The following is a 24,847-nucleotide window of genomic DNA, read 5'->3' as shown; positions in this document are numbered from 1 at the left end:
ATGCAAAAAGAATAATGATGGAATAATTTCTCTACAATGTTGGAGCATCTATCTTCAGTGTTCTGGCCCAGAGTATCTAACAGACATTTTGTGAAGCAGGAATTATGGAGGGCTTGCCTACCTTGTCTTTGCAAAGCTCATCAGTCAACTTCCCTGCGTCTCATTTGTCTAGTTTGGACAGCATTCTGTCTGTAGCTGAGACAAGGGCAGTTTTTCTGTCCCGTGGCTAGCTTGCCACATTTGAGGCAAAGTCCATATGGAGGTTCTTCACTGCTCATCATCTTCCTTGAGTTAGAATGGGGTTTCTTCCAAGAGCAGATCTGTCTCACTGCAAAAAAAAAAAAAAAAGCCATATTCTGTAGATCTCTGAGGTTTTTGAAGACCATCTATCTGTCTGTCCTCTGTACTGTTTGGTGGTGCACACATGTGGAGGTCAGGGGACAGCTTTTAAGAGTTGTTTGTCTCCTTCCACCATAGGTTCTGGGGACCACACTCAGGTCATCAGGCTTTCATGGCAAATGCTTCCACACACGGAGCCATCCTGACAGCTCCCGAAACAAGATTTCACATAGCCCATGCTGGCCTCAAACTCCTTATGTAGCCAGCAATGATGGCCTTGTATTTCTGATCTCTCTCCTCTCCTCCGAGTGCAGACTTATGCTGCCAAGGCTAAGAAGGATATGGTTGGCTTCAGTAAAGAAAGATCCAATAAAAATTGGCTTTAAGCTGGGTATAGAGGTTGTAACATCAGCACCAGGAGGTTGATGAAGGAGAGGATTGTTATGAGTTTGGCACCAGCCTGGGCTACAGAGTAAATTCCAGGACAACCTGTGCTACAAAATGAGACCCCCTTTCCTTCCTTCTTTTCCTTCCCTTTCCTTCCTTCCTTCCTTCCTTCCTTCCTTCCTTCCTTCCTTCCTCCCTTCCTTCTTTCCTTCCTTCCTTCCTTCTTTTCCTTCCCTCCCTCCCTTCCTTCCTTCTTTTCCTTCCCTTCCTTCCTTCCTTCCTTCCTTCCTTCCTTCCTTTCCTAGGTTCCTTCCTTCTTTCTTTCTTTCCCTGTTCTTTCTTTCTTTTTAAGATCTTGGGTGTTGCTGGAGCAGTGACTCAGCAGATAAGAACAGCAACTGCAGGTCTAAAGGACCCTGGTTCAAATCCCAGCAACTGCTTGATGGCTCACAGCCATCTGAACTGTCACTAGCTGGGCAGTGGTGGCACACACTTTTAATCCCAGCACTTGGGAGGCAGAGGCAGGCAGATTTCTGAGTTTGAGGCCAGACTGGTTTACAGAGTGAGTTCCAGGACAGCCAAGGCTACACAGAGAAACCCTGCCTTGAAATGTAACCGCCATCCCCCCCCCAAAAAAAAAAAATCTCTGGTGTTTTCTTTCCTTTTTTAAAAAAGATCTGTCTTGGTTTCCCTACCCCCAGGTGATGTACCTCAGCAAAGACTCACATTTATGGCCCTTTCCCATTCCTCACAGCCCTTCCAGTACCTGGAAGTATCTGCAGGAATTGGGGTTAGTGTGTGTATCTGAGAGTGAGCCAATGAGTTAAGTATTTTTCAGTCCTAGATACAGAACCCAGGCCCCTGAGTATGTCGGGCAAGCACTCAAGCTCTGAGCTACAGCCCCAGCCCAGCTTTTGTTCATGAGCTATTATTACATGGTCCATAGCAGAGATCTGCTGGCCATTCTTGGGCGAGTTGTTATGTACTCTGTAAGCCATAATCCTCTTGGCTGCACAGGGCTAAAGTGGATTGTGTGTCAGGAGGGTTGAGATGCTCCGTGTGAAGGCTGACCCACAAGGTTCAACCCGTATTGGTATTGGTAGCATGAATGTGGTCAATGGCAGCTTTAGAAGCTCAGTTGTTGATGGACAGGACTGGGAGTTTGGGAAGTCGTGCAAGGTGGGTCCTGACTTAACCTGAAGGGGAGACTCCCCCTTGCAGAAAAGAGTGTTGGAATCCCTCGGAGCTAGAGTTACCGGTAGGTTGCAAACTGCCCAGTGTGGGTACTGGAAACCAAAGTCAAGACCCCTGAAAATTCTGAGCCATTCTCCAGCCCCAGAGCCTCTTGGCTGGGTTGTTCTGAGGCTGTGCTTTCTGCTTTTTCTCCCTCAGGGTACCAGTGCGTCCATCTGTGTGCGCTTACGTGGGAGAGATACTGAACGTGCTTCCAGGAAAGCATCCGGTCTTCCAGGCAACCACATTCCCTTCCCCCAAGAAGCTGGGTCCCTGATTGCTGAGAAAGACCTATTTCTGCCAAACGGTCTTCTTAGGGGCTGTGCAAGATGGGTGCGGGTGTCGGCACCACGTGTACAGTCCAAAGTGTAACTTCCCAAGGTCCTGACTGAGGACTGTCCGTGGGGGAGGAGGCACTGGGAGAAGTCTTCTGGTCAGACAGAACAGGGGCTCAGAGCTCCAGGGACCCTGCTAAAAAGCCAGACCGCACCAAAAACCCTTTGTTTGGAGCCTCCAAGCTGGAGTCGGAAATGGGGTCCCGTGGGTCCGGGCCCACGTCTGTTGAGCAGCACCTCCTCCAGGTTGAGACCCAAGGGAAGAACGGGCTCCAGGCTGTGGGAAGAACACTGCGCTGGTTCACCACTGTGGTTCTGAACGCTGCTTTCCTGGGGATGGTGAGAGCTGAGGCTGTAACCGCCTGCACTTTGTATGGCCTTTGTGCAACATTATTGAACTGCCCTGGGCCGTGGGAGAATGGCTACAATTTTAATCAAACCTGAAATTGATGACCCTAATATTTTCCAACTGCAGCAAACCTTACTTGGTTTCTGTATGAGGGAGAGAGAGGACTGTGCTGGTGTGTACCAATGGCCCTCCCTGTCCCAGGTGGTTAGACAGAAACGGGCTTTCCTAAGAGTTCTTCCTTGGGTCCTGACCAGATCCAGCTAGCAGCATAATTTCACTCCAAGTAGGAAGTGACTTTTCCTAGGTTGCAGAGTTGGTTAGGTTGATAAAATCAGGACGATGTCTCTCTATGATAATCCTTCTTAAATTGAGCCTTCGGGTCCTTAAATGTTTTTCCTGGAGCAGAGTGCAAAGCAAGAAGTGACTTTTACTGACCGCTTAGACTTCTTTTCAGTCCACTGTTTGTGATGGCCTGCCTTGGTCCTTTGGTAATTGTGACCTTGGAGAAATGAAAGTGAGTTGTCTGTGGAGTGATTGCAGGTAACTAAGGATCTCAGAGAGGGAATCAGAGGTGGCTACTGAAATGAGCACAAACGGCACTTTCTGTGAAGACAGCCATGGTCAGTTTGGTCCAGTTATAGAATTCATAATGAACAATAACAGATTGGTTATGAAATTCTTTATACCTTCAAAGGATGAGCGCATAGAGACATCTGTGACTCAAGGTAACCCAATAAAAACAGGAGACAGACGTTATGACAGTTATCAGGTAGAGAGGACTAAGAAACCAGAGCACACTCTTTTATAACAAGTTTCTGCGGAGAGCCACCCAGATCAAAATCAAACAAGCCAACACTCACATAATAAGGAGATCAACAGGCTTAGGGTGCAAGTCTTCATGGCCTTTGTCTAGACCAGTGGCTCTCAACCTTCCCAATGCTGCGACCCTGTAATACAGTTCCACATGTTAAGGTGAACTCCCACCCCCAACCATAAAATTACTCTTGTTGTTACTTCACAGCTGTAATGTTGCTACTGTTATGCATTGTAATGTAAATATCTGAGATGCATGTGACCCCTGTGAAAGGGTTATGACCCATAGATTGAGAACTGCTAGTCTAGGGTATAATAGCAATTAAGACCATTAGTTGCCTGTAAAATTGCCTAACTTAAAGAGTTACTTATTTTTGCAGTTAGCCTGGCAACATAAGCTAGGGGAACCTGGAGAGCCACTAACCACAAGTATTTGAAAGCTTTGTCATAGCTGGGCTTGCCCTCTGCCACCCCTGATGCTCGCAGACTACCTGATTGCTGCTGCTATGAACACACAGTGTGCTCTCCCCAAGACATTCCCTTACTCAGTGTTAGTGTTGAGGGAAACCAGAATCAGCAGTCATGTGTATAGGAATGTGCATGTGAATATGGTGCCCAGGAAGCCAGTTAGATGCCCAACCTGGGTGCTGGGAATGGAACTGAGGCCCTATGAAAGCTAAGTACGAGTCCTAGATCATTGAAGCAATCTCTCCAGCCCCCAAAAAGGAGCTCTAAAGTGAAATTTTGTTCCACTCCATATGTGAATATTCTCAGCTTTCAGAGAGTGGCTCTACATTTCAGAACCCTTGGGAGGTTTTACCCGTTACAAAATCAGAATTCTCCCCAAGTTACAGGCAGCTTTACATTTCATACCACTCACACTCCACTGCTGCAAAATGAATACACAGAAACTATTAGAAGCTTTCTTCCATGTAGATTGACATTTTTATCAATGTCAAAGGTGGGCATTCATTTTGAGTATTGACTTCTTTGATTATGGAAGGTATAGAAACTTCCAGAAAAGTAATTCAGAAGGCAGAAGTCTGCAGTTTCAATAAAGGCCCTTGAGGTGCCACCTAATGGCAGCCAAGGAGACATCAATTAAATTAAATTCACCTCTAAGGAAACATATATCCATCAAGGTCTGGGGGGGGGGGGCTTCCTATGTTCCGTCTGCAGAGGTATAGCATCTCACTTAATGGCATAGAGGTTGACCTAATGTGACACCACTCAAGTGTTTGGTTTTATCCATAGTAATCCCTAGGTTTTGTGCATGGGATTAAATGAGGGTTGTGCATGCACAAAACCTAGGGATTACTATGGATAAAACCAAACACTTGAGTGGTGTCACATTAGGTCAACCTCTATGCCATTAAGTGAGTGGACAGTCATTTCCAGTGAGTGTCTCACACGCAGCAGTGATCTCCAGAACATCTAGGAGAGCTTTCCACTCTGCAATTCTAGTCAACTTGCTACGGATGTGCAGGGGCTTTGGCAATAGCGTCTGCCTGCGTGTGTGCTAACACCTTCAAAATGGCAGGGACATCATAGCCTATGTTCTTGGGAAAGCTGTCTGCCTGAAGGCTGGTCCTAGTGAGAATGTTCTTTGGATTAATGCACGGTACCATTGCTTACTGGATCATATCACAGTTTAGGTGGCTGTAAAGGACTCAGATGCTATCACCAGGGGTGCAGCAGTGACAATTCAGAAGGGCTCAGTCTATGCTCCCCAGTGGGAGTGGATCCAATTGCCACCCCTTCGAAGTGCTTGTGACTGAGGCCATCCAGGCAATGCAGGAGCTGGGCTCCCTACTGCCTTTGTGTCTGTACTTCCTTTTCTTTTCTTTTTAAGTTTATTTTACATATGTGAGTACACTGTAACTGAAGAGGGCATCAGATCCCATTACAGATGGTTGTGAGCCGCCATGTGGTTGCTGGGAATTGAACTCAGGAAGAAGAGCAGTCTGTGTGCCTAACTGCTGAACCATCTCTCCAGCCCCTGTGCTTTCTTATTTGATGAACAATTAGAGTGGCACTGTGGCCAGGAACCCTGCTGGGAAACACAACTTCTAATTTAACTGCAGCTACTGTTATAGTGTCAGTCTTTCTGCACAGGGCACCCTCCGATCACCTAGACAATGGGCACTTCAGGTGGAATGTGAAAGAGTGTGTCTGACTCAGCCAGCCACTAAAATCACGGGATTTGGTGCTTTATTGTCTTAACTAAAATGATGGATGGGATGAGGATGCAAACACAGGTTAGAAACCCTTCGCAGTGAAAGTACAAACCCACCAATGTTTTGTTACAGTCTGGGTCTCCTGGACCACGGTGTATCTTAGAGTGCAGAGCTTCTAATGTAGAGGCTTTGAGGACTGAGGAAGCACCAGGAGGCAATGGAGCTCTCCATGTGGCCGCGCTTAGCAAGAGATTTACATCCTTTGAAGTTCAGGTCCTTAGTACCCCATACTAAATAGGTTCTGATAGGTAACTGGACTTGGGTCAATCCCTGGAGTTCATTCAAATTGAAAAGCTTAATAACTTCACCGCTGGCTACTTAGCATGAGAATCTGCCAAGTCATTCCTTGGTACTTAATTCTCACTGTGCTTGATGTTGGGTTAAACATCAGCTTGAGGTTTATGAGCCACTGGGTCTGGGACTTCCTACCCAGGCCAGGGGAACTTGATCGTCCTTTCCGTGGTTGCCCTTTCAGACTAAACAATTAACTGCAAGACTTAAGGTGCTCGTGGTTAATGATCAGAGGAGAGTTCTGTACAATATTAGGGCATTTGGCAACAAAAGTTGTTTGTGTCTGTTGCGTGCCAGTTTTATGAGGTGAGTCTTGCTATGTTGCCCATGCTGACCACAACTCCTGGGCTCAATCCATTTCCCTGCCCTGGCCTCTTGATTAGCTGGGACTTCGGGGAGGGCTGCTGGGCCTGACTCTTACACATAGGACTTAAACATAAGAGAAGGCTGGAGTGCAGATTAGCTGAACTCAGGGCTTCCTGGAAGGCACTGTGCCAACTGAGCTGCACCCCAGCTCTGTAATGTTCCCATCTATTCAATATTGTCCTATGTCTTTCCTCTTCTCATCTTCCTTAATAAAATAAAACACCTTCATATCATATAGGCAGTATTTGTTTATTTATTTATTTATTTATTTATTTATTTATTTATTTATTTATTTATATGAGTACACTGTGGCTGTCTTCAGACACACCAGTAGAGGCCATCAGACCCCATTACAGATGGTTGTGAGCCACCATGTGGTTGCTGGGAATTGAACTCAGGAGTTCTGGAAGAGAACCACTGAGGCATCTCGACAGCCCCAACCCCCCCTTTTTTTTTCTTATTTCTAGTAGTTTAAGCTTTGTGCATTACTTATAATTTAGCATTTATTTACCTTAACGTCCAGGGCACAGTAGGAAGGAAGTCAGTAGAAAGGTTATGAAACAAGATTCAGATTGGGAATGTGTGAATTGTGCAACCTCTAGATGCCTAGGCCTTTTCAAATTCAATCAACAGCATCCTATGAACCATACACTACCCAAGACATATAAGTCAGGGAAGAATGTGGCTCCTCCTCTTCCTTTTTTGTTTTTTAAAGAATACTTCATTCACATCAGCTTGCCTAGGAGTGCTAGGATCACAGATAGTCACCACACCTGCTTTAGCATTTGGTGATAGAAGTCTCTTACAAGTTGGCAAGATCATAAGCAAATAGAAGAGTAGATATGTGAGAAGATATTTAAGACTTGTTTTTCCTTGCCCAAGGGATCCCATAGGAAGGGGCCATTAACTCATTTAACATTTATTGTATTACTATTTGTTTAAGCTTCACTGCTCTACTTAGAGAGGGGAAAAACCATGACTCTGACAGCCTCAGGACCTTGGAGGATCCTTCTGGGCTGAGGGGTCCTGACCATTGCCTCCCCTGCTCGAAGGCCTCCCCTGAGCCTCAGTCCTGCCTATTTGCTGAGTTGGAACAGCTTGTGGGTGTGTGGATTCCCAGGCCGAGGTACTGTGCCCTCAGCCTCATTTGGCTTAGCTTCTCTGGCTGTTGTGTCTCTATGTCATGTGTCTCTAGGACGCTCTGGTGCTGTGAGGGTGTCCACACCTTCTGAGGACAATAGCTATGGCAAACACCATGATCTCTCTGTGAGTGACTGCCCCTCATGTGTGCCGCTGTGAACCCTTTAAAACAGTGGTTCTCAAGCCTGTGGGTCCCCACACCCTTGGAGCCGAATTGCCTTTTCATAGGGGTCTCCTAAGACCTTTTGAAAACACAGTATTTGCTATTTACAGTAGCAAAATTTCAGTTATGAAGCAGCAACTAACATAGTTTTATGGTTGGGGGTCATCACAACATGAGGAACTGTAGTAAAGGGACGGAGCATTAGGAAGGTTGAGAACCACTGCTTTAACGAGTGCAAGGCACTGATTTTAAGACATTGGATTCTTTTCCATTGTACATCACAAGTGAGCAAGGTCATCTAAGTGAAAATATCACCGTTCTAGCTACTATGTACTTCAAAGATGTCCCAGCCCCACATGTACACAGGTTCCAGGCCCTTAACTTTGTGATGATAAATTAGTGTCCAGACACCTTCCCCTGAGGGATCCATTCCAAGCACGCCCTCTGGCTGGCAGTGCAGTGAGGTATCACTGCACCACAGAGGACTCTACATAAATCCATAGAACTCAAATCAAGAAGCAACCTGCAGCTGCCGTCTGCCGTCCAAGATCACTGGGCACAAGAGACTCTGGCTAGCACATGTGTATGCTCATTTGATGTCACGGCCATCACCGGAAGTCTCTTTAGCACTGCACATCTGATGCCAACCATTTGGTGTAATGTTATTTAAGGGGTTGCAGAGGGAAATCAGGAGTTATGAGCACCTACTGCTCTTGCAAGGGCCTGGATTTGCTTCTCAGCCCCATGTCATCTGGCTTCAGTGACTTCAGCACCCTTTTCTGGCCCCTGAATTCATGTAAGTGCATGTACACCCACTCAGGCACCCACACATATACATAAAACAAATATTGTGAGAGCTTTTTATTTGAGCAAAGGAAGATTCATAAGTCTGGCAACATCTGGAGTCAATGGAAGTAGACAACCCTACCCAAGAGTAGGGGAGAGGAAGATCTGTAGATAGAAAAAGAAAGGGATGTATGGAAGTACCTGTGATTGGTTCAGTTTAAATTTTGCCTTGTTTGAACATAGCCTACACATTGTGCAGCCCATGAAATTGCCCATGTGTTATGGAAAATATACTTGGAAGTTAGTGTGCTGACAGGTTGCATTAGAGCTCCTCACATACTGAGATAGCTATAGACCAAATTTACTTTGAACAATAAATTGTCATTCTTTAACATTTTATCGTTAAAGTCATGTTGTGCCTGGTGTGTGTATCCTATTGCAAGGAAGGTTGACAGTCTGTGCTTCTGATGACTGAGGGTTTCTTTGAAGGAAAGTATAGATTTGAGTAAGCTCAGTCGACTTATCTCCTATGTAGTCTATATATGTAGAACCCCATCTGTACCAGAAGGAGTTCACTTTTAATATAATAAAAATTAGAAAAATCATTTATGATTTTGATATGTAAATTATCATATTGGTACTTAAATTATAAATACTATACTAAAATGTATTTCAAATATAAGATTAATGGTGCATCTTATAAATTATGGTGATGATGATGATGGTGATGGTGACTGGTGAGATGATTCAGCAGTTTAAGATGTAGGCCATCAGGCTTGATGGTCCTGAGTTTGATCTTCAGAAGTTGCCGCAGACTGGCCTCCGTCAGCCCCTCCATCCATGGGAGAATCAGAGTCCCGGTACAGGTGGGTAGGGAGTCAGCGAAAAGTGACAAACAAATACGGACACAAGGGATGTTGTAATCTGAATGTAATTTGTCTCAAAGCGAGCATCATACTTATAAGTGACTTTTACACAAAACAGAGGAATGCATACAAAAAGCTAACAGGAACCAACTGGGATAAAAATCAATGTTAACAACTGGGATCTAAAGCAGCCCTACATAGCTTAATCTTAGAATCCAGGGGCAAGGGCTTCATGTCCTTGCCATAGTTCCAATTCTAGTCTATTGTATAGTCCACCTTCCCCCTAGGCCATTGTAAATTCCTGTGTATGGGAGTGACTCAGGTATCTATTGTTCTAAGTATATTATGTAGACTAGCCCTGAGATTACTAGCTCTATTCTAGTAAATTGTAATGCCTGATTTCTTTCACTGTCTCTCTTTCAATACTAGAGGTGATTTTGAATGTTACTGAATAGGTAACATTCTTACTGAATTCCAAGCCCAGAGTCGGCTCAAGGACTGCCTAGGACATTGGAACACTGGTGGAGGCTAATCTAACTTAGCTATATGTCAAAATCAATCCTTAGAGGGACTTATAATAAAACAATATTGAAGGAAAGCACACAGATCCACTCACTGACTAAAGCAAGGACAGATTTGGAGCATTTGTTTTATAGGATGCCACGGTTCCAGGAGACTAAGTTTCTGTGAACTTTTTGCCTGGGGACTGCGTCCAAGCTTTTGAACCTGTCACACAAGTCACTACTGGAATGGGTGTGGCAAGAAGCCACATGGTGGAAAGAGAGAACTGGTTCACACAAGTTTGTAGCCATCTAGCAGCCATGGGTTAACTGGGTACACCTGAAAGGGAGGCTGGAAATGAAAAAGGACAGGGGTTGGGGGGTGGGAGAGAAGAATGAAGCCAAGACAAAGGTTTCTGATCTAGTTTAATTTCAACACTATGTTTATATAGGGAAAGTCCACAGACCTATCCTTTTTTTTTTTTAAAAGATTTATTTATTTATTATATGTAAGTACACTGTAGCTGTCTTCAGACACTCCAGAAGAGGGCGTCAGATCTTGTTACAGATGGTTGTGAGCCACCATGTGGTTGCTGGGATTTGAACTCCGGACCTTTGGAAGAGCAGTCCAGTGCTCTTACCCACTGAGACATCTCACCAGCCCCCACAGACCCATCCTTTGTTTCAGCTGGATTGAGTTGCAAAGCAAGCTCAGCAGGTGGTCAAATTCTCAAAGCTCCTGTAGGAAACTGCAAATGCAGTGAGGCCTGGCCACTCCAGTTAGGTTGTAAAACCATGGGGGTGGGGGGAGTTGTTTAGCCTACTCAAGGCTGGGGGAATGGCACATTCCCCCTTTTTTTGTTTTTTAAAGATAAGCTGAATGGAGGCACAGGATTTACTTGTTTTCCATGATCCCATTTAGGGAATAGAGTGGTTAGGCAGCCATGCCTGTCTTAGGTCAGTGTCTATATTGCTCCTTCTTGCCTGTCAGGGAGAACAAACATAGCTTTTGATGTACATCTCTGGCTTAGGTCAATAGGAGCTCAAGCGCATGCTTACCTGTCTCTGGCCACTGGCCTTCAAAAATACACTCTTTCCCATTCAGGCCAAAGCCAGAAGGACATGTGAATGTGTACTCAATGCATTTCTTCACAGCAACAAATAACTGCCATGGTGAATAGCTGTGCTTGCTCAAAGTGTTCCTGTGTGAAGGCCACCAATCTGTTTAAGATACTGAAAGACCTCAGTGGGGAGACCCCCACTCACAAGTCCCGAGATGGCACGCATACCCAAGGAATCACGAGAGACCGTCTTGATGCAAACACATGAGGTAGTTTAATGACAGGGCTCCAGGCCGACACGTATCTCACGCAGGAGACAGAGGGGTCGACCACGAGGCTCAGAAACTAGGGGTTTATATACAAAAAAGTTGGGAGCAGGGGAAGAATTGGCGCGGTTACACAGATTTGAACAGTTTAAACATCAGCAAATTGTACATGCAGAGCAAGGTAACACCAATTCTGAGGGGCAGGTGCTTAACTTGGCTGAGATAGTCTAAACGACCCTGCTGAGATAGTCCGGACATCTTTGTATGCCTCTATCTTTATGGCTATCCAGTTCCTGGAATGACTTAACAGCAACAGCCTTTGTTCTTTGCCCTTGGTCCAAAAAGCCCTCCTGACTAGCAAGCCGCATGAGTCATGGACCTTGAATTTAATTTTCTTTCAATACATAGTCAAAAGTTAAAAAAACAACAAGATAAAATTTGTCTGCGAGAATGTCCCAGGTAGTCAATTCAGCTGCTATTGGCAAATATCAAACACAAACTCTGGCCATCAGATGTATGGGGGTGGCTTTGAGAATTGATAGAAAAACACTTACTGTCCAGTAAGAGTGGAGGGAGACTACACTGCAGGTTAACTCTGCTGGCTGATAGGGATTTTGAGCCATCTTCATCACTGGTATAATAATCATTAGAAGGCTCAGGATCTGTGTCCACTTGATGAACCAATCTTTCAGGCAGCCATCGGGCCAGTACTCTATAACCAACACATGCAGAACATATTTATGCCTTTAAAACCAGTCAGAAACAAAAATGAAGTGGCTACACACCTTATAAATTTGACCTAACAAAATTTTTCTTATCCTTTCTGGCTGTAATTTCAAGAGAAAAAGCACATTGTCAGTTGCTAAACCCAATAATTACAATTGCAGAGATATTTCTAGGAAAAAACAGCCATCAGCTTACTTGCCACAGAACTTGAGAAGCTGTTGGCCCCTTTAAAAGCAGGTTTACTCCAGCTGTGCTTGACTCCCAGCTCCAGTGCAGGGTCACTTTTCAGTTTCTGCTTTGCAGATTGAGACTGCCTTCTAAACCAGCTAAACTAAATCAAGGGATGGACAGCCAGCAGATTTCTTTTCAATATGAAACATAGAATAATCATTCAAACAACGAAACAAAACCAGACACACATGGACAGATTGGTGCACCAAGGAAAGACAATAGACAGAGAGGGAAGAGAACTTGAACCTGAACTAAGAATATCTCCAGTAGGAGCCAGAGAGGAAGCAGGATGTCTCCTGATTTCCTCCTGTCCCTAGGACAGCTGGACAGCTTTGACCATTTTCCTTCTTTTTTACTACTGTGTCCCAGAAAGGGGGCAACTACTTTTCTGAAACCTAGTCTCTCTCTCTCTCTCTCTCTCTCTCTCTCTCTCTCTCACATGTCATTTGTAAATTTACCATTCCTACTTCTGGGAACCATGCACAGCATAAATCTACTTAGCTAAAATCTTTTCTAACATCTGTTTCTTAGTTTGTTTTTGTTTTTAAAACCCTGCTCCTTTCTCCTGATGTAGGTCTTGCCTGCAAACAAATGCCTATATAGAATTCCCCCGTCCCATTTGTGCTGTCAACCCCTAGGTGAATTCAGCATTGGACCCAACACCTGTTCAGCCTAGCCTGTATCATTTCTTAATGCACCTCCTGCAACAACAGCCTCCAAAAAATAAAATTTATGGCTAGTGCTAGCATTAATGATATTTGTTGCTTAGCACTGTGCAGGATACTGTGACTTTTCTTCTGTTTTCTGTGGCGCTCCACTCAAGACAGTGTTTCTCAGTGGATCCTCTCAGTTTTCAGTCCCCTTGTTCAGGCTCCACCTGTAGCTGTCCAGCAGTCAGGGATGAACTGGGTACCTGAAAGGGAGGCTGGAGATGAAAAGGGACGTGTTGGGGGTGGGGTGTGAAGGGGGTAGGCTGAGATAAGGGCCAAGACAAAGGTTTCTGATCTAGGCTCAAATAATTCAGCACTCTGTTTATATAGGGAAAGCCTACAGACCCATCCTTTGTTTCAGCTGGATTGAGTTGCAAAGCAAGCTCAGCAGGTGGTCAAATTCTCAAAGCTCCTGTAGGAAACTGCAATTGTGGGGAGGCCAAATGACTCCAGCTAGGTCTAAAACCATCATGGGTTTGTTTAGCTTACTCAAGGCTGAGGAAAGATGTACAAGTTGTCACCTGATCTAGACATTCATTCACACAATGTTATACACATGTGTGCATGCACACAAACTAAATAAATGGAAAAAATAAAAATAATTATTTATTTGTTGTGCTAGCCATTGAACTTGGACTTGTGCATGCTAGACAAGCAGTCTACTACTGTTATACCCACCCCCATATTAGCTTTTATACAGAGCAGCCTTTTAAGGTATTGTCAAATAGGAAACAATGCAAGATAAAGTCACAGAATTAAAGAGCTTCCGAAAAGTTGGGAGGCTATAAACGAAGAAAAGCAACAGGAGCTTCATGGCTGTGCAACTTCAGTGTTACTGAATATTCCTCCGTTGCTGTGGGCCTTAAAGTCACTCTCTGCCTTGTACCCACACCCCATTTTTTTTACAACTATAAATTTAAGTAAGAGCTTTTGATGTTGTAAATCGCAGGGAGTGAGTGCTGCTGTGCTGGGACCCACATTTCCGGACCTGGCAAGAAATGTGAACCGGAACGTCAGCAGCCTTTCAGAAATCTTCGTGGGCCGAGCCCTCGGCTACTTGTGCGGCTCTGTGGTTGGTGGAGTGCTTTTCGACTGCATGAATCATTTTCTACTTTTGGGTAAGATAACAGTGGTTTTCACTCCTTTGTTTCTGTTACTAAGTTTGCAATTTGTCTCTGAATATGAAGTAGTATATTTAGCCTGTAATTTAGCATATTTAGTAATAGCCCGGAGATGTGGACAATCGAAGTATTATTATGTTTTGTTTTCTCCCACAACAACTGCTTTGCCAGAGTCTACTGTCCCGTGTCAGTGACAGGGACCCACTAACCCTGTGGAAAGAGTGCTAGCAATCCCAAGTCTTGTCAGCCTTCATCGAAACTCAGGCTCTATTCCAGGTGCTTGTTGGCCCCAAGAGTGGTGCTTATCCGAGGCAGCAGGATTCCTAGAGCTGAAGAGGTTAGAAACTTCTGCTCTTGAAATCTGGATTGGACACAAAGGGGGACAGAAGGTTGATGGCTACTGGGGGCTGTGTTTTTGTCTGGGCCTTGTATTCTCCTCCCAAGTCCGCAAACTAAGTTATTAAAAGTTTTACTCTAAACTGCTAAACTAATCCCTCCTTCTTTTGGCCTTTTTGTTATTCCATATATAAACATCCCTTTTGGTTCTTGGATTGTTTGTTTGTTTTTGTTTGTTTTGTCCATGTGTGCATGTGCGTGTGTGTATGTGGTATGTATTCATATGCACATGTGTGTGGGCTCACATGTGTTTAGATATGTGTGTGAGGGCATGGAAGCCACAGGTATGTTCCTTGACTGATTTCTGCCTTATCGACTGAACCAAGCTCTCTCACTGAGCCCACAGTTCACTGATGTGACTAAGCCAGCCAGCTTGCTCTGAGGAGCCTCCTAAACTCTGGGATTACAAGACCATGACCACCCAGCTTTTAGGTGGGCTCTGGGGATTGGACATGCAAGGCTCATGTTCAGTCCCTGATCCAGCCTTCTAACTACGCCCTCTCCATTTGAATTATTATTTTTTAATTATTAAAGTATGTTTAATTAGTTATTGTGCACATTCTAGAGCCCTTGTGTACAGATTGGAGGACAACTTTCTCCTTCCACATGTGGATTCCCAGGCTCTAACCCAGGTCATCAGGTTTGGCAGCACTGAGCCATCTTATTGGGCCTCCTTGTGGTTCTGGAGTGTAAAACATTTAAGTAAATAGTTTTTACTTCTTTTGTTATAAACTATGGCTTAATGGTATAATTTATAGTCCAATTCTGTCAATGACAGTATTAAATTCATTTCATAACTTTTTTAATCTTATAATCCATAAAGATTATACAAGGGCATGGCTACTTGTAGAAGGTACAACTCTCACCTTCACAAGGTCACCCTCTTTTAATTTGATCCTGCTTGCACTTGGAGGAGCTGTTATTATGTTGACTTGACTATAGGCTGCTCAAATACTGATCTTGACAGCTGAATTTCAACTATTTTCTCAGGGCTGTCCAACCTGCTCACCATAGCCGGTCTTTACCTCACTCCTTTCTGTAAAACAGCGGCCTTACTGACTACCATGATGTCTGTTACCGGTGTCTCCTTTGGTGTTCTGGATACAGGTTAGTGAATCACTCAAGGTCACATCTAAGACTTGGGCACACTACTGCTGAGAGGGGTGGAGAAGGCATTAAACGGCTCCCCATGATGGACTTGAAATGACAGGGAACTATGGATCTTGTCATAGAGCCATCGACTCAGAACCATCCTGCTAGCAACTGTTCTTCATGTAAATTAGGGCATGGATTTTCTAACTATCCAATGATAAATGATCTTAGAGATTCTATCCTAGGAGAGACTATGGGTTGTTGCTGTTAGGATCCAAAGAGGGAAAGCCAAGAGCCAGCGCTTTGTGCTATTTTCTTTGCATTTATTTATTTTTGTTCTTTGCTTTTCCAAAACCTCCCTCTACAGTAAAATTTCTGCATGTGTGATGATGTCTTTGAAACCTACAGGGATGGGGGGTGTGACTCAGGAAGATCTGAGAACTCACTGGCCATCTAGTGTAGCCAAATGGCAGGCTTTCAGATCAGTGAGAGAGATTGTCTCATGGCAATAAGGTGGGGGATGATAGAAGATGCTGAGCATTATCCTCTGGCACCTGCATGGGCACACAAGTCTGTGCATGTCCACACACTCATTTACCCTGCCCCACACAAAAGCCTGTTGAATGACATATGTGATACTGGTGTACTTCTAAATTCCAACCTTCTATCCTTTCTGCCTCTGTCTAACGTTGTCTTACAGATTTGGAAATATTTCATTCTTTAGGCTTTGTTTGGATGCAAATTCAGAGTAGAATGAATTTTTAAAATCAATCATTTTAAAAAAGAGATAGCCATGGGCTTGAAGTTTTAGACTTCTCTTCTTGTAGGTCCTCTGATAGAATTAATTATGTATCTGATTATTTATGTATCTGATAGATTAATTATGTATCTGATAGAATTAATTATGTATCTGAAATACATATTGTTTCCTGTAATAGGCTCATCAGGGCCAGGATTCTAAATGGGTATGTTGCATCTGTTTTAAGCATAAATAAATAGTATTTTTATTATTGCAAGTACAAAAAGAATTGATAATGTGTCTGAAGTGTATGTATACATATGCATATGTATATTGTTGTCTTAGTTAAGGTTTTGTTGCTGTGAACAGACATCATGACCAAGGCAACTCTTATAAGGACAACATTTAATGGGGGCTGGCTTACAGGTTCAGAGGTTCAATCTGTTATCATCGAGGCAGGAACATAGAAGCATCCAGGCAGGCATGGTGCAGGAGGAGCGGAGAGTTCTACATCTTCCTCTGAAGGCTGCTAGCAAAATATTGACTTCCAGGCAGCTAGATGAGGGTCTTAAAACCCATACTCACAGTGACATACCTACTCCAACAGTGCCACTCCCTGGGCTGAGTTTATACAAACCATCACAATTATATAATATATGTAAACAAGTAAGTGTGTCAAATGAAATTCCCCAGGGGCTTGTCAGCATATTTTATGAAAAGCCTTTGCTAATGTGCCTGGTTGGCTGTCATGTGTAAGTACGAGACAGTGTGTGCAGCGATCTTACGTCATGTGTAAGTATGAGACAGTGTGTGTAGAGATCTTACGTCATGTGTAAGTATGAGACGGTGTGTGTAGAGATCTTACATCATGTGTAAGTATGAGACAGTGTGTGTAGAGATCTTACGTCATGTGTAAGTACGAGACAGTGTGTGTAGAGATCTTACGTCATGTGTAAGTATGAGACAGTGTGTGTAGAGATCTTACGTCATGTGTAAGTACGAGACAGTGTGTGCAGAGATCTTACGTCATGTGTAAGTACGAGACAGTGTGTGCAGAGATCTTACGTCATGTGTAAGTATGAGACGGTGTGTGTAGAGATCTTACATCATGTGTAAGTATGAGACGGTGTGTGTAGAGATCTTACGTCATGTGTAAGTACGAGACAGTGTGTGCAGAGATCTTACGTCATGTGTAAGTATGAGACGGTGTGTGTAGAGATCTTACATCATGTGTAAGTATGAGACGGTGTGTGTAGAGATCTTACGTCATGTGTAAGTACGAGACAGTGTGTGCAGAGATCTTACGTCATGTGTAAGTACGAGACAGTGTGTGCAGAGATCTTACGTCATGTGTAAGTATGAGACGGTGTGTGTAGAGATCTTACATCATGTGTAAGTATGAGACGGTGTGTGTAGAGATCTTACGTCATGTGTAAGTACGAGACAGTGTGTGCAGAGATCTTACATCATGTGTAAGTACGAGACAGTGTGTGCAGAGATCTTACGTCATGTGTAAGTACGAGACAGTGTGTGCAGAGATCTTACGTCATGTGTAAGTACGAGACAGTGTGTGCAGAGATCTTACGTCATGTGTAAGTATGAGACAGTGTGTGCAGAGATCTTACATTACAGAGTTGAATCAGGTGCAACCTTTGATAATTTAGAACATTTGTCATGTATTAGGTAAGGTACTGTAATCACTTCTTTGTTGGTAGGTGGAAACGTCCTCATCTTGGATCTCTGGGGGGACAAAGGAGCCCCACATATGCAGGCCTTGCACTTCAGTTTCGCCTTGGGTGCCTTTCTGGCTCCCCTGCTGGCTAAGTTGGCCTGGGGTACAACAACATCTGCTCAGAACTACACAGAACCCCAATCAGACCGTTCAGCCTTGAACCAATCCTTTGAAGCCACCTTAGACTCGGTGTTCGCGGTACCCGATGACAAGAATCTGCTGTGGACATATGCTTCTATTGGCACCTATGTTTTAGTAGTTTCTGTCTTTCTGTTTGCTCCATTCTTTAAGAAAAACTCAAAACAGAAAAAATCCGAGGCATCTGCTCAGGGAGCTCGAAGGGCTAAATATCACAGGGCCCTGCTATGCCTGCTCTTCCTCTTCTTCTTCTTCTATGTGGGAGCTGAGGTGACCTACGGCTCTTTCGTATTCTCCTTTGCTATCACCCATGTTGGCATGGAAGAGAGCGAGGCAGCTGGCTTGAACTCCATCTTCTGGGGAACCTTTGCAGCCTGCAGGGGCCTGGCCATCTTCTTTGCAACATTCTTACAGCCTGGAACCATGATTGTGTTGTGTAACATTGGCAGCCTGGTCTCATGTTTCTTTCTGGTGCTTTTTGACAAGAGCCCTCTTTGTCTTTGGATTGCGACTTCTGTGTATGGAGCCTCAATGGCAGCCACGTTTCCCAGCAGCATCTCCTGGATTGAGCAGTATACCAGCATAAATGGGAAATCTGCAGCATTTATTTTGATTGGCGCTGCCCTGGGACTAATGGCAACTCCTGCACTATCTGGAATTCTTCAAGGCCACTATCCAGATCTCCCAGTAGTTCTGTATACTTGTTTGGGCTCAGCAGTATTAACGACTGTTTTATTCCCTGTGATGTATAAAGTAGCCACCTTACCTCTGGATCAAAAGCAGGAGAAAAGCATCAACAGTGAGGGCCAGAAAACTTTACTTTCTAGCTTTAGGCTAATCAAGGAAGCTAAATGAAAGTGGAAGGTGGAAAGGGGTGTGTGTGTGTGTGTGTGTGTGTGTGTGTGTGTGTGTGTGTGTGTGTGCTGTATGTGCACACATGCAATGGATTTTGCAGTGGTTAAAATGAAGAATGAGACATTCTCTAATAGAAATATAGTAGAAATGTTTTTTATAAAACCCACAGCCAAGGTCTCCAAGCTACTCTCCTGAGACACTCTGCAGCCTGTGTCCTCTCCAGCTGACAGTGAGTATGCAGTCATGAGCACCAGGTCTCCTGAGACTCCTTACACTGCCCCTATTGAAGTTATCTCCCCAACCCATGATTCCAGAAAAGAAAAGAAAAGAAAAGAAAAGAAAAGAAAAGAAAAGAAAAGAAAAGAAAAGAAGAGAAAAGAGAAGAGGAGAGGAGAGGAGAGGAGAGGAGAGGAGAGGTTAGGAGAGGAGAGAAGAGAAGAGAAGAGAAGAGAAGAGAAGAGAAGAGAAGAGAAGAGAAGAGAAGAGAAGAGAAGTATTTTTAAAATAAAACCCATGACCTCTATAATTCCTGTAAGACAGCTCTGAGAAATTAATGTAATTGCCAGCCAATTCTTAATTTCAATGAAGTGAGACATGAAACAGAAATAGCTTTAAGAGTGTACTCTTGAACTGGCGAGATGGCTCAGCGGTTAGGAGCACCAACTGCTCTTCCAGAGGTCCTGAGTTTAATTCCCAGCAACTACACTGTGGCTCATAACCATCTGTAATGAGATCTGGTGTATCTGAAGACAGCTACAGTGTATATAAAATAAATAAATAATAAATACGTAAATATTCAAAAAAAGAGAGAGAATATGCTCCTATTGTGAACATGGAACCATCTAATATATTTAATAATATACTCTGGTTCTAATTTTCTGAGAAGTGATTTTTAAAGCTATATTTCACCAATTCTAACTATAAAATTATGATACTCCTTATAATAAGTGTTGGTTCAACATTGCAGCAAGGCTAATCAACAGTTCCCTGCATCTTCATATATAAAATGTTGAATCTCATGATTTGATCCAAGAAAACATCACTATTTACTGTATTAAGATTATGAAGACACCTAGTTCAACATTATTTTTCTATTATCTTTGGCATGTGTCTGTTGTACATAACACTGGGTTTCATCAGAGCTGGGAGCTGGAGACTACACAGTGTCTTTTCAGGCCCTTGAACTACTCTACAGCTTGGGTTTGTGCTTTATTATTTCCGGGTTTGATTCTTACTGGTTTTGAGTCGTAGCTATGCCATAAGCATTGCAAACGTTTGACGATTTTACTTTTATTTTTTCCTATGTCTTTGTGTGCATGCATATGTGTCTGCATGTTCTCATGTGTGCAGATGCCTAGGGAGGCCAGAGGTTGACATTGAGAGTTTACCTTGATTGTTCTTCACTAAGGCAAACTGCCTGAATTGACAAGATCTCTGACACTCCTGTCTGGCTAGCCACTGTGTCTTAGAGACCCTTGTCTCTGCTCCCTGAGGGTCCCTGCCATTACAGAAGGACAGCTACAACTATCTGGGATTTAGGCAGTGTCTGGAGATCTAGACTCTGGTCCTCACACTTGAAAGATAAGTATTCTAAGCACTGAGCCATCTCCCCAGCAGCACCGTGTTAATCTGCAGTTCTCATCATCTGAGGCTCCTCTTCCCTGAGTTTAGAGCCCCTGGGAATGTGAGGAGTGGGTGTGGCCGCAGCCCTATGATGGCGCCCAGGACTGCTGCCAAGTCTTATGACTGGCACCTGACTTCCTCATATCCCTCAAGATAGCCACGTACCTTGAGCTGCATTGCGCAGATGCACCACAACGTAAGATCGGATGATGTGACAAAAGTAGTCCTGAGCCAATGAACGGTGCCTACGTGGACTGGGGTGATGGGGAGAGGACTAGAGGGTATAAAGGGGGATGGCGGAGAGTGGTGGGGCATTCTTCTTCCTGCACATTGTTAAGTTCCTGAATAAACTGCCTTGAGAAGGACATCGGTTTTGTCGCTTCTTTTCTGCTGGTCGGAGACGGTAGCGACATGGGAAACCAAGCTAAAGATGAGAAGGTAGTTTGATTGCTTGGGAGTCAAGGATGAGAGGATTTATTCGATGTGAGTGTGGTAACACTGGTGTGGGCCAACCTCAGATGAGTGGCTGGGTTGTTTCTTCAGTTGGTTCTCAGCCATTTTGAGTGGTAATTACACCATAAGCACACTAAACCGACAAAGGTTCCCAAGGTTTATGTTGTCCGACATTGTGTTTCTCTATTGCAGTGTGCTTGGATACTATCATCTCATGTCTGTAAATAGGAAATGTTGATGAGAATTGATTTCGTTTGTTGTAAGTGATGTTCAGCTCTTTTCAGTGCTCAGGACCAAGGCCAGAGCCTTACACAGGCAAGGCCAATGTTCTATCCTTTAGCTACATTCCAGACCCAGGACAGCTCCCTTCACAGCAACTGCTGTTAGCTCCCTTCACACCTGCTGCTACATATTGTACATAACACTGGGTTTCATAAGAACTGGTAAGCTGGAGTTCAGAGGTTCAGTTCATTATCATCATGGCAGGAAACATGGTGGCATCCAGGCAGTGATCCACATGCATCCAGTCAGAAGTCAGCAGAAAGAAAGCGTGACACTGGGCTTGGCTTGAGCTTCTGAAGCCTCATAGCCACACCCAGTGACACACTTCCTCCAAAAAGGCCACACCTCCCAATAGTGCCACTAACTATTGGCCTTCTCATTCAAATCACCCTACCCCCTAATCCTTCCCAAACAGTTCCACCACCTGGGGAACAAGAATGGCTCTATGGGGCCACCATCACTCAAACCACCACAGGCCTAGACAGTAACAGTTTGTGGTCACTTTGAAACTTGTTAAATGTGGATTCTGCCTTCAGCATCTACTTTAAGAGCTCGGGAGATGGAGCTCAGAGAGAGAAAAGTGGTGCTAAGAACATGGAATAAACTAGGAATCCACACTAAAAAAATCTACTTGGATCCCACAAACCAAAGTGTGAACTGTTTTCTATTACTATAACAAGTACTTGGGATGACCAGTTTATAAACAGAAAAAGGTTATTTAGGATCATAATTTTGGAGAATCTGGTTCATGATTGCTTGACTCCACAGATTTGGGGCTTGTGGTAAGGGTACAAAATGAAATAAAATCACGAATTTTACACCCAGGATACAGGAGGGGGATGAGACGGGCCAGACTCCCTAATTACTTTAAGAGATGAATGCACTGTGGCCTAAAGGTTTGCCAGCAGTTTCCAAGCTGCATTTCACATACTCAGTGGAAAACCATCAAAAGCTTTGCATGTTTGCCATGTTCCCAAAGGTCCCTACAAGTCTTCCGATGTGGACAAGAACAAAATCGCTCTGTGAAGCAATTGTTATTTTCAGGTGAGAATCAGTTACATGACATTGCTTTTCACCTTGGTGTGCAGACTTTTTCCCCAAGCTGTGATATGACAAGTGCTCAGTGACAAGAAACAGGACAATGTGACATTCTGCTTCTGCTACATCCAGGATGCATAAGCACAAAGAGAAGGGACTTAAGGTATAGAGTTTCAAACCCAGGGGGAAAACTGTTGACATGCCTATTTTGACATATCAAAGTGAACTTGGCCTCTGAGGGTTTCACAGCATCCCTCAATCCCTAGCTATTACAAGGTATGGCTGGCACACCCAGCCCTCTACCCTGAACTTTCCAGCCCAGGGCCTGACTGCCCTTCCCACAGAGGCTCTTTCCCATATAATCCAGACATTTTGGTTACCATCTCCCTCTTCTGTTCCTTTGGCCTCTTGGCTGCTGCACCTGGTTCCCCTCTCTTCCTCTCCTTTCTTCTCTCCCCTCATGGTCCAGCTCAGTCTGGCCATGTTCACTCTGGACTCTCCCAGATGCCCTCGCCCCTGACTATGCTCTCCCACACATCTATAATGAACATTCCCCCTCCATCACACTTAGAAACAGTCATGTCCTTCTCGTTTCTTTTTATTCATTTTCTCATTCAAAGGGAAAACAGAAAAACAAGTACATGTGTAGGCAGAGGCCTGCTGTTGATGTCAATAAAGTACAGAATGATCACCTTCAGACCTCTGCACACACATGCCTTGCATACTGTATAAAGTGAGGGCATCACCAACCCAAGGTATGGGCGAGGGGAAGGTTTTTGGTTTTGGTTTTGTTTTTTAAAGATTTATTTATTTATTATATAAACACACTGTAACTATTTTTAGACACCCTAGAAGAGGGCATCAGATCTCATTTTGGATGGTTGGATGTGGTTGCTGGGGTTTGAACTCAGGACCTTCGGAAGAGCAGTCAGTGCTCTTAACCACTGAGCCATCTCTCCAGCTGGAGGGGAAGGTTTTTATTGTAGATATGAGGAAGAATACAGCAGAAAGAGAAAGTAGTACATTGAACAAGGCCAGCAGAATGGATTGGGCCATGAGAAGAGAGAGAAAGGTGGGTGGGGAGAGCAGAGAGGAAGACCAAGAGAGAGAGAGGCAAGGGAGGCCAGCATGAGCTTTGGTATGCTAATAGTCAACCATTTGCCCTCAATTTCTTTTGGACCTGACACATACATACTTTCTTACAAGGGCTGGCGTGTGTGTAAAGGTGCTTGCCACCAAGCCTGATGATGATCTGAGTTATATCACCAGGGTCCACAAGACCTCTGACAGGTACATCATGTCAGATGTGTGTACATATGCACACATACGAAATAAAGAAAATAATAAGGTCATTTTTAAATTCCAAGGCAATATTAATAAAAAGGACAGCATTATTGTACATTGTTCAAAGTCTCTTTAATGTTTGGCTCAATAGAAAAAAGTTGGATTTCCACATTTCAATCTATAATAATAGCAACGTAACAAAAGCCATAGAAATGAAAAACAAAACAAACAAGCAAGCAAACAAAACAACCCACAATGTCTTAGATAAGCACGGTTTGGGCCTTGAAGTCCCCTGAAAAGAATCTTTAGTCAGCTCCAATTTATTGATTAACTTTCTTTGGATCCTCCTTAAATGACCTGACTTCAAACTGGAACAAAAAATAAATCTGTAACTGCAAATTTTCTGCATACTGCTTGCCAGCTGGATGGGCTCTGGAGTCAGTTAAGGTGCCTGCGAACCTCCAGGTTGGTGTGTGAAGCCATTCCAGAAAGGATTAACTGAGACCCTCCCCAGGGTGGGAGATACCTTCCTTCAGTTCTCCAGATAAAAGGAAGCCTCTTAGCCTTCCAGCATGGGCTGAAGGCCAGGTGCTTCCAATCCTTTCTGCACCAGACTGGGGCTTTTGAGGCTTCCAGCTTCGTGAGTCAAGCACCTACTGAGCCCTCAGGTTCTCCAGTACAGAGATAGCCGTGAACGGACTGCCCAGCCTCTGCCACGTGAGACAGTTTTGTGACTCCTCTTTCACAGACGCAGTCTGTCAGTTCCGTTCTTGTAGTGAACTCTAAAATATCACTCCCGTGTCAGCCTGTCATAAAATTCAACTTGCTTTCTATCTACTTCCAAATATCAAATTAAGATGCTGATGAAACTGAGCATTTATACTGTTCTTTCTACTCTGCCAACCAAGTAAGCAACTTCCCAGACTCTACACCTAGGGAGTACTTGGGGCGCCATTTCCACGCCCAAGCTGGGAGCAATCTACATTAGCAAAGCGAATCATGAGTAAGCTTTAAACTATCAGTGTAGAAGCCTGGGGGTGGCTCACTAGGTAACACACCTGCCGCAGAAGCAAGAGGACAGGCTAAGTTTAAAGGGACCTGGAGAGATGGCTTAGCAGTTAAGCGTTGGCTGCTCTTCCAAAGGACCTGAGTTTCATTCCTAGAATGACACTGTGACACTGTGCCTCACAAGTGTATATAGCTCCAGTTCCAGGGGGCCTGATACTCTCCTCTGAACTCTGAGGGCACTGCCTTTGAGTGGTTTGCAGACCACACATTCAGGCAAAACATTTATT

The 24,847-nt window shown here is 44.1% G+C and overlaps 1 protein-coding gene across 3 annotated transcripts in view; it reads left to right on the top strand.

The window, feature by feature from the left end:
- The first annotated feature begins 2,368 nt into the window (after window positions 1-2,368).
- Mfsd4b5 (major facilitator superfamily domain containing 4B5) overlaps window positions 2,369-24,847 on the top strand; it is a 28,586-nt gene continuing 6,107 nt past the window's right edge. The window contains exons 1-4 of one of the 3 annotated variants that reach the window (NM_001001489.3): window positions 2,369-2,633; window positions 13,749-13,917; window positions 15,307-15,423; window positions 19,042-20,862. In NM_001001489.3, the coding sequence (NP_001001489.1) occupies window positions 2,490-2,633; window positions 13,749-13,917; window positions 15,307-15,423; window positions 19,042-19,067 (456 nt within the window). In that variant the 5' untranslated portion in view covers window positions 2,369-2,489 and the 3' untranslated portion in view covers window positions 19,068-20,862. Of the gene's footprint in view, window positions 2,634-13,748; window positions 13,918-15,306; window positions 15,424-17,862; window positions 20,863-24,847 lie in introns of those variants that run through there. The other 2 variants (NM_001113385.1, NM_001113388.2) reach the window with 2 other exon arrangements.

This window comes from Mus musculus, chromosome 10, assembly GCF_000001635.26.
Source record: "Mus musculus strain C57BL/6J chromosome 10, GRCm38.p6 C57BL/6J".
In the NCBI taxonomy this organism is placed as follows: Eukaryota; Metazoa; Chordata; class Mammalia; order Rodentia; family Muridae; genus Mus; species Mus musculus.
Note: the sequence above shows the minus strand (reverse complement) of the source record. Positions and strands in the feature narration are given on the sequence as shown.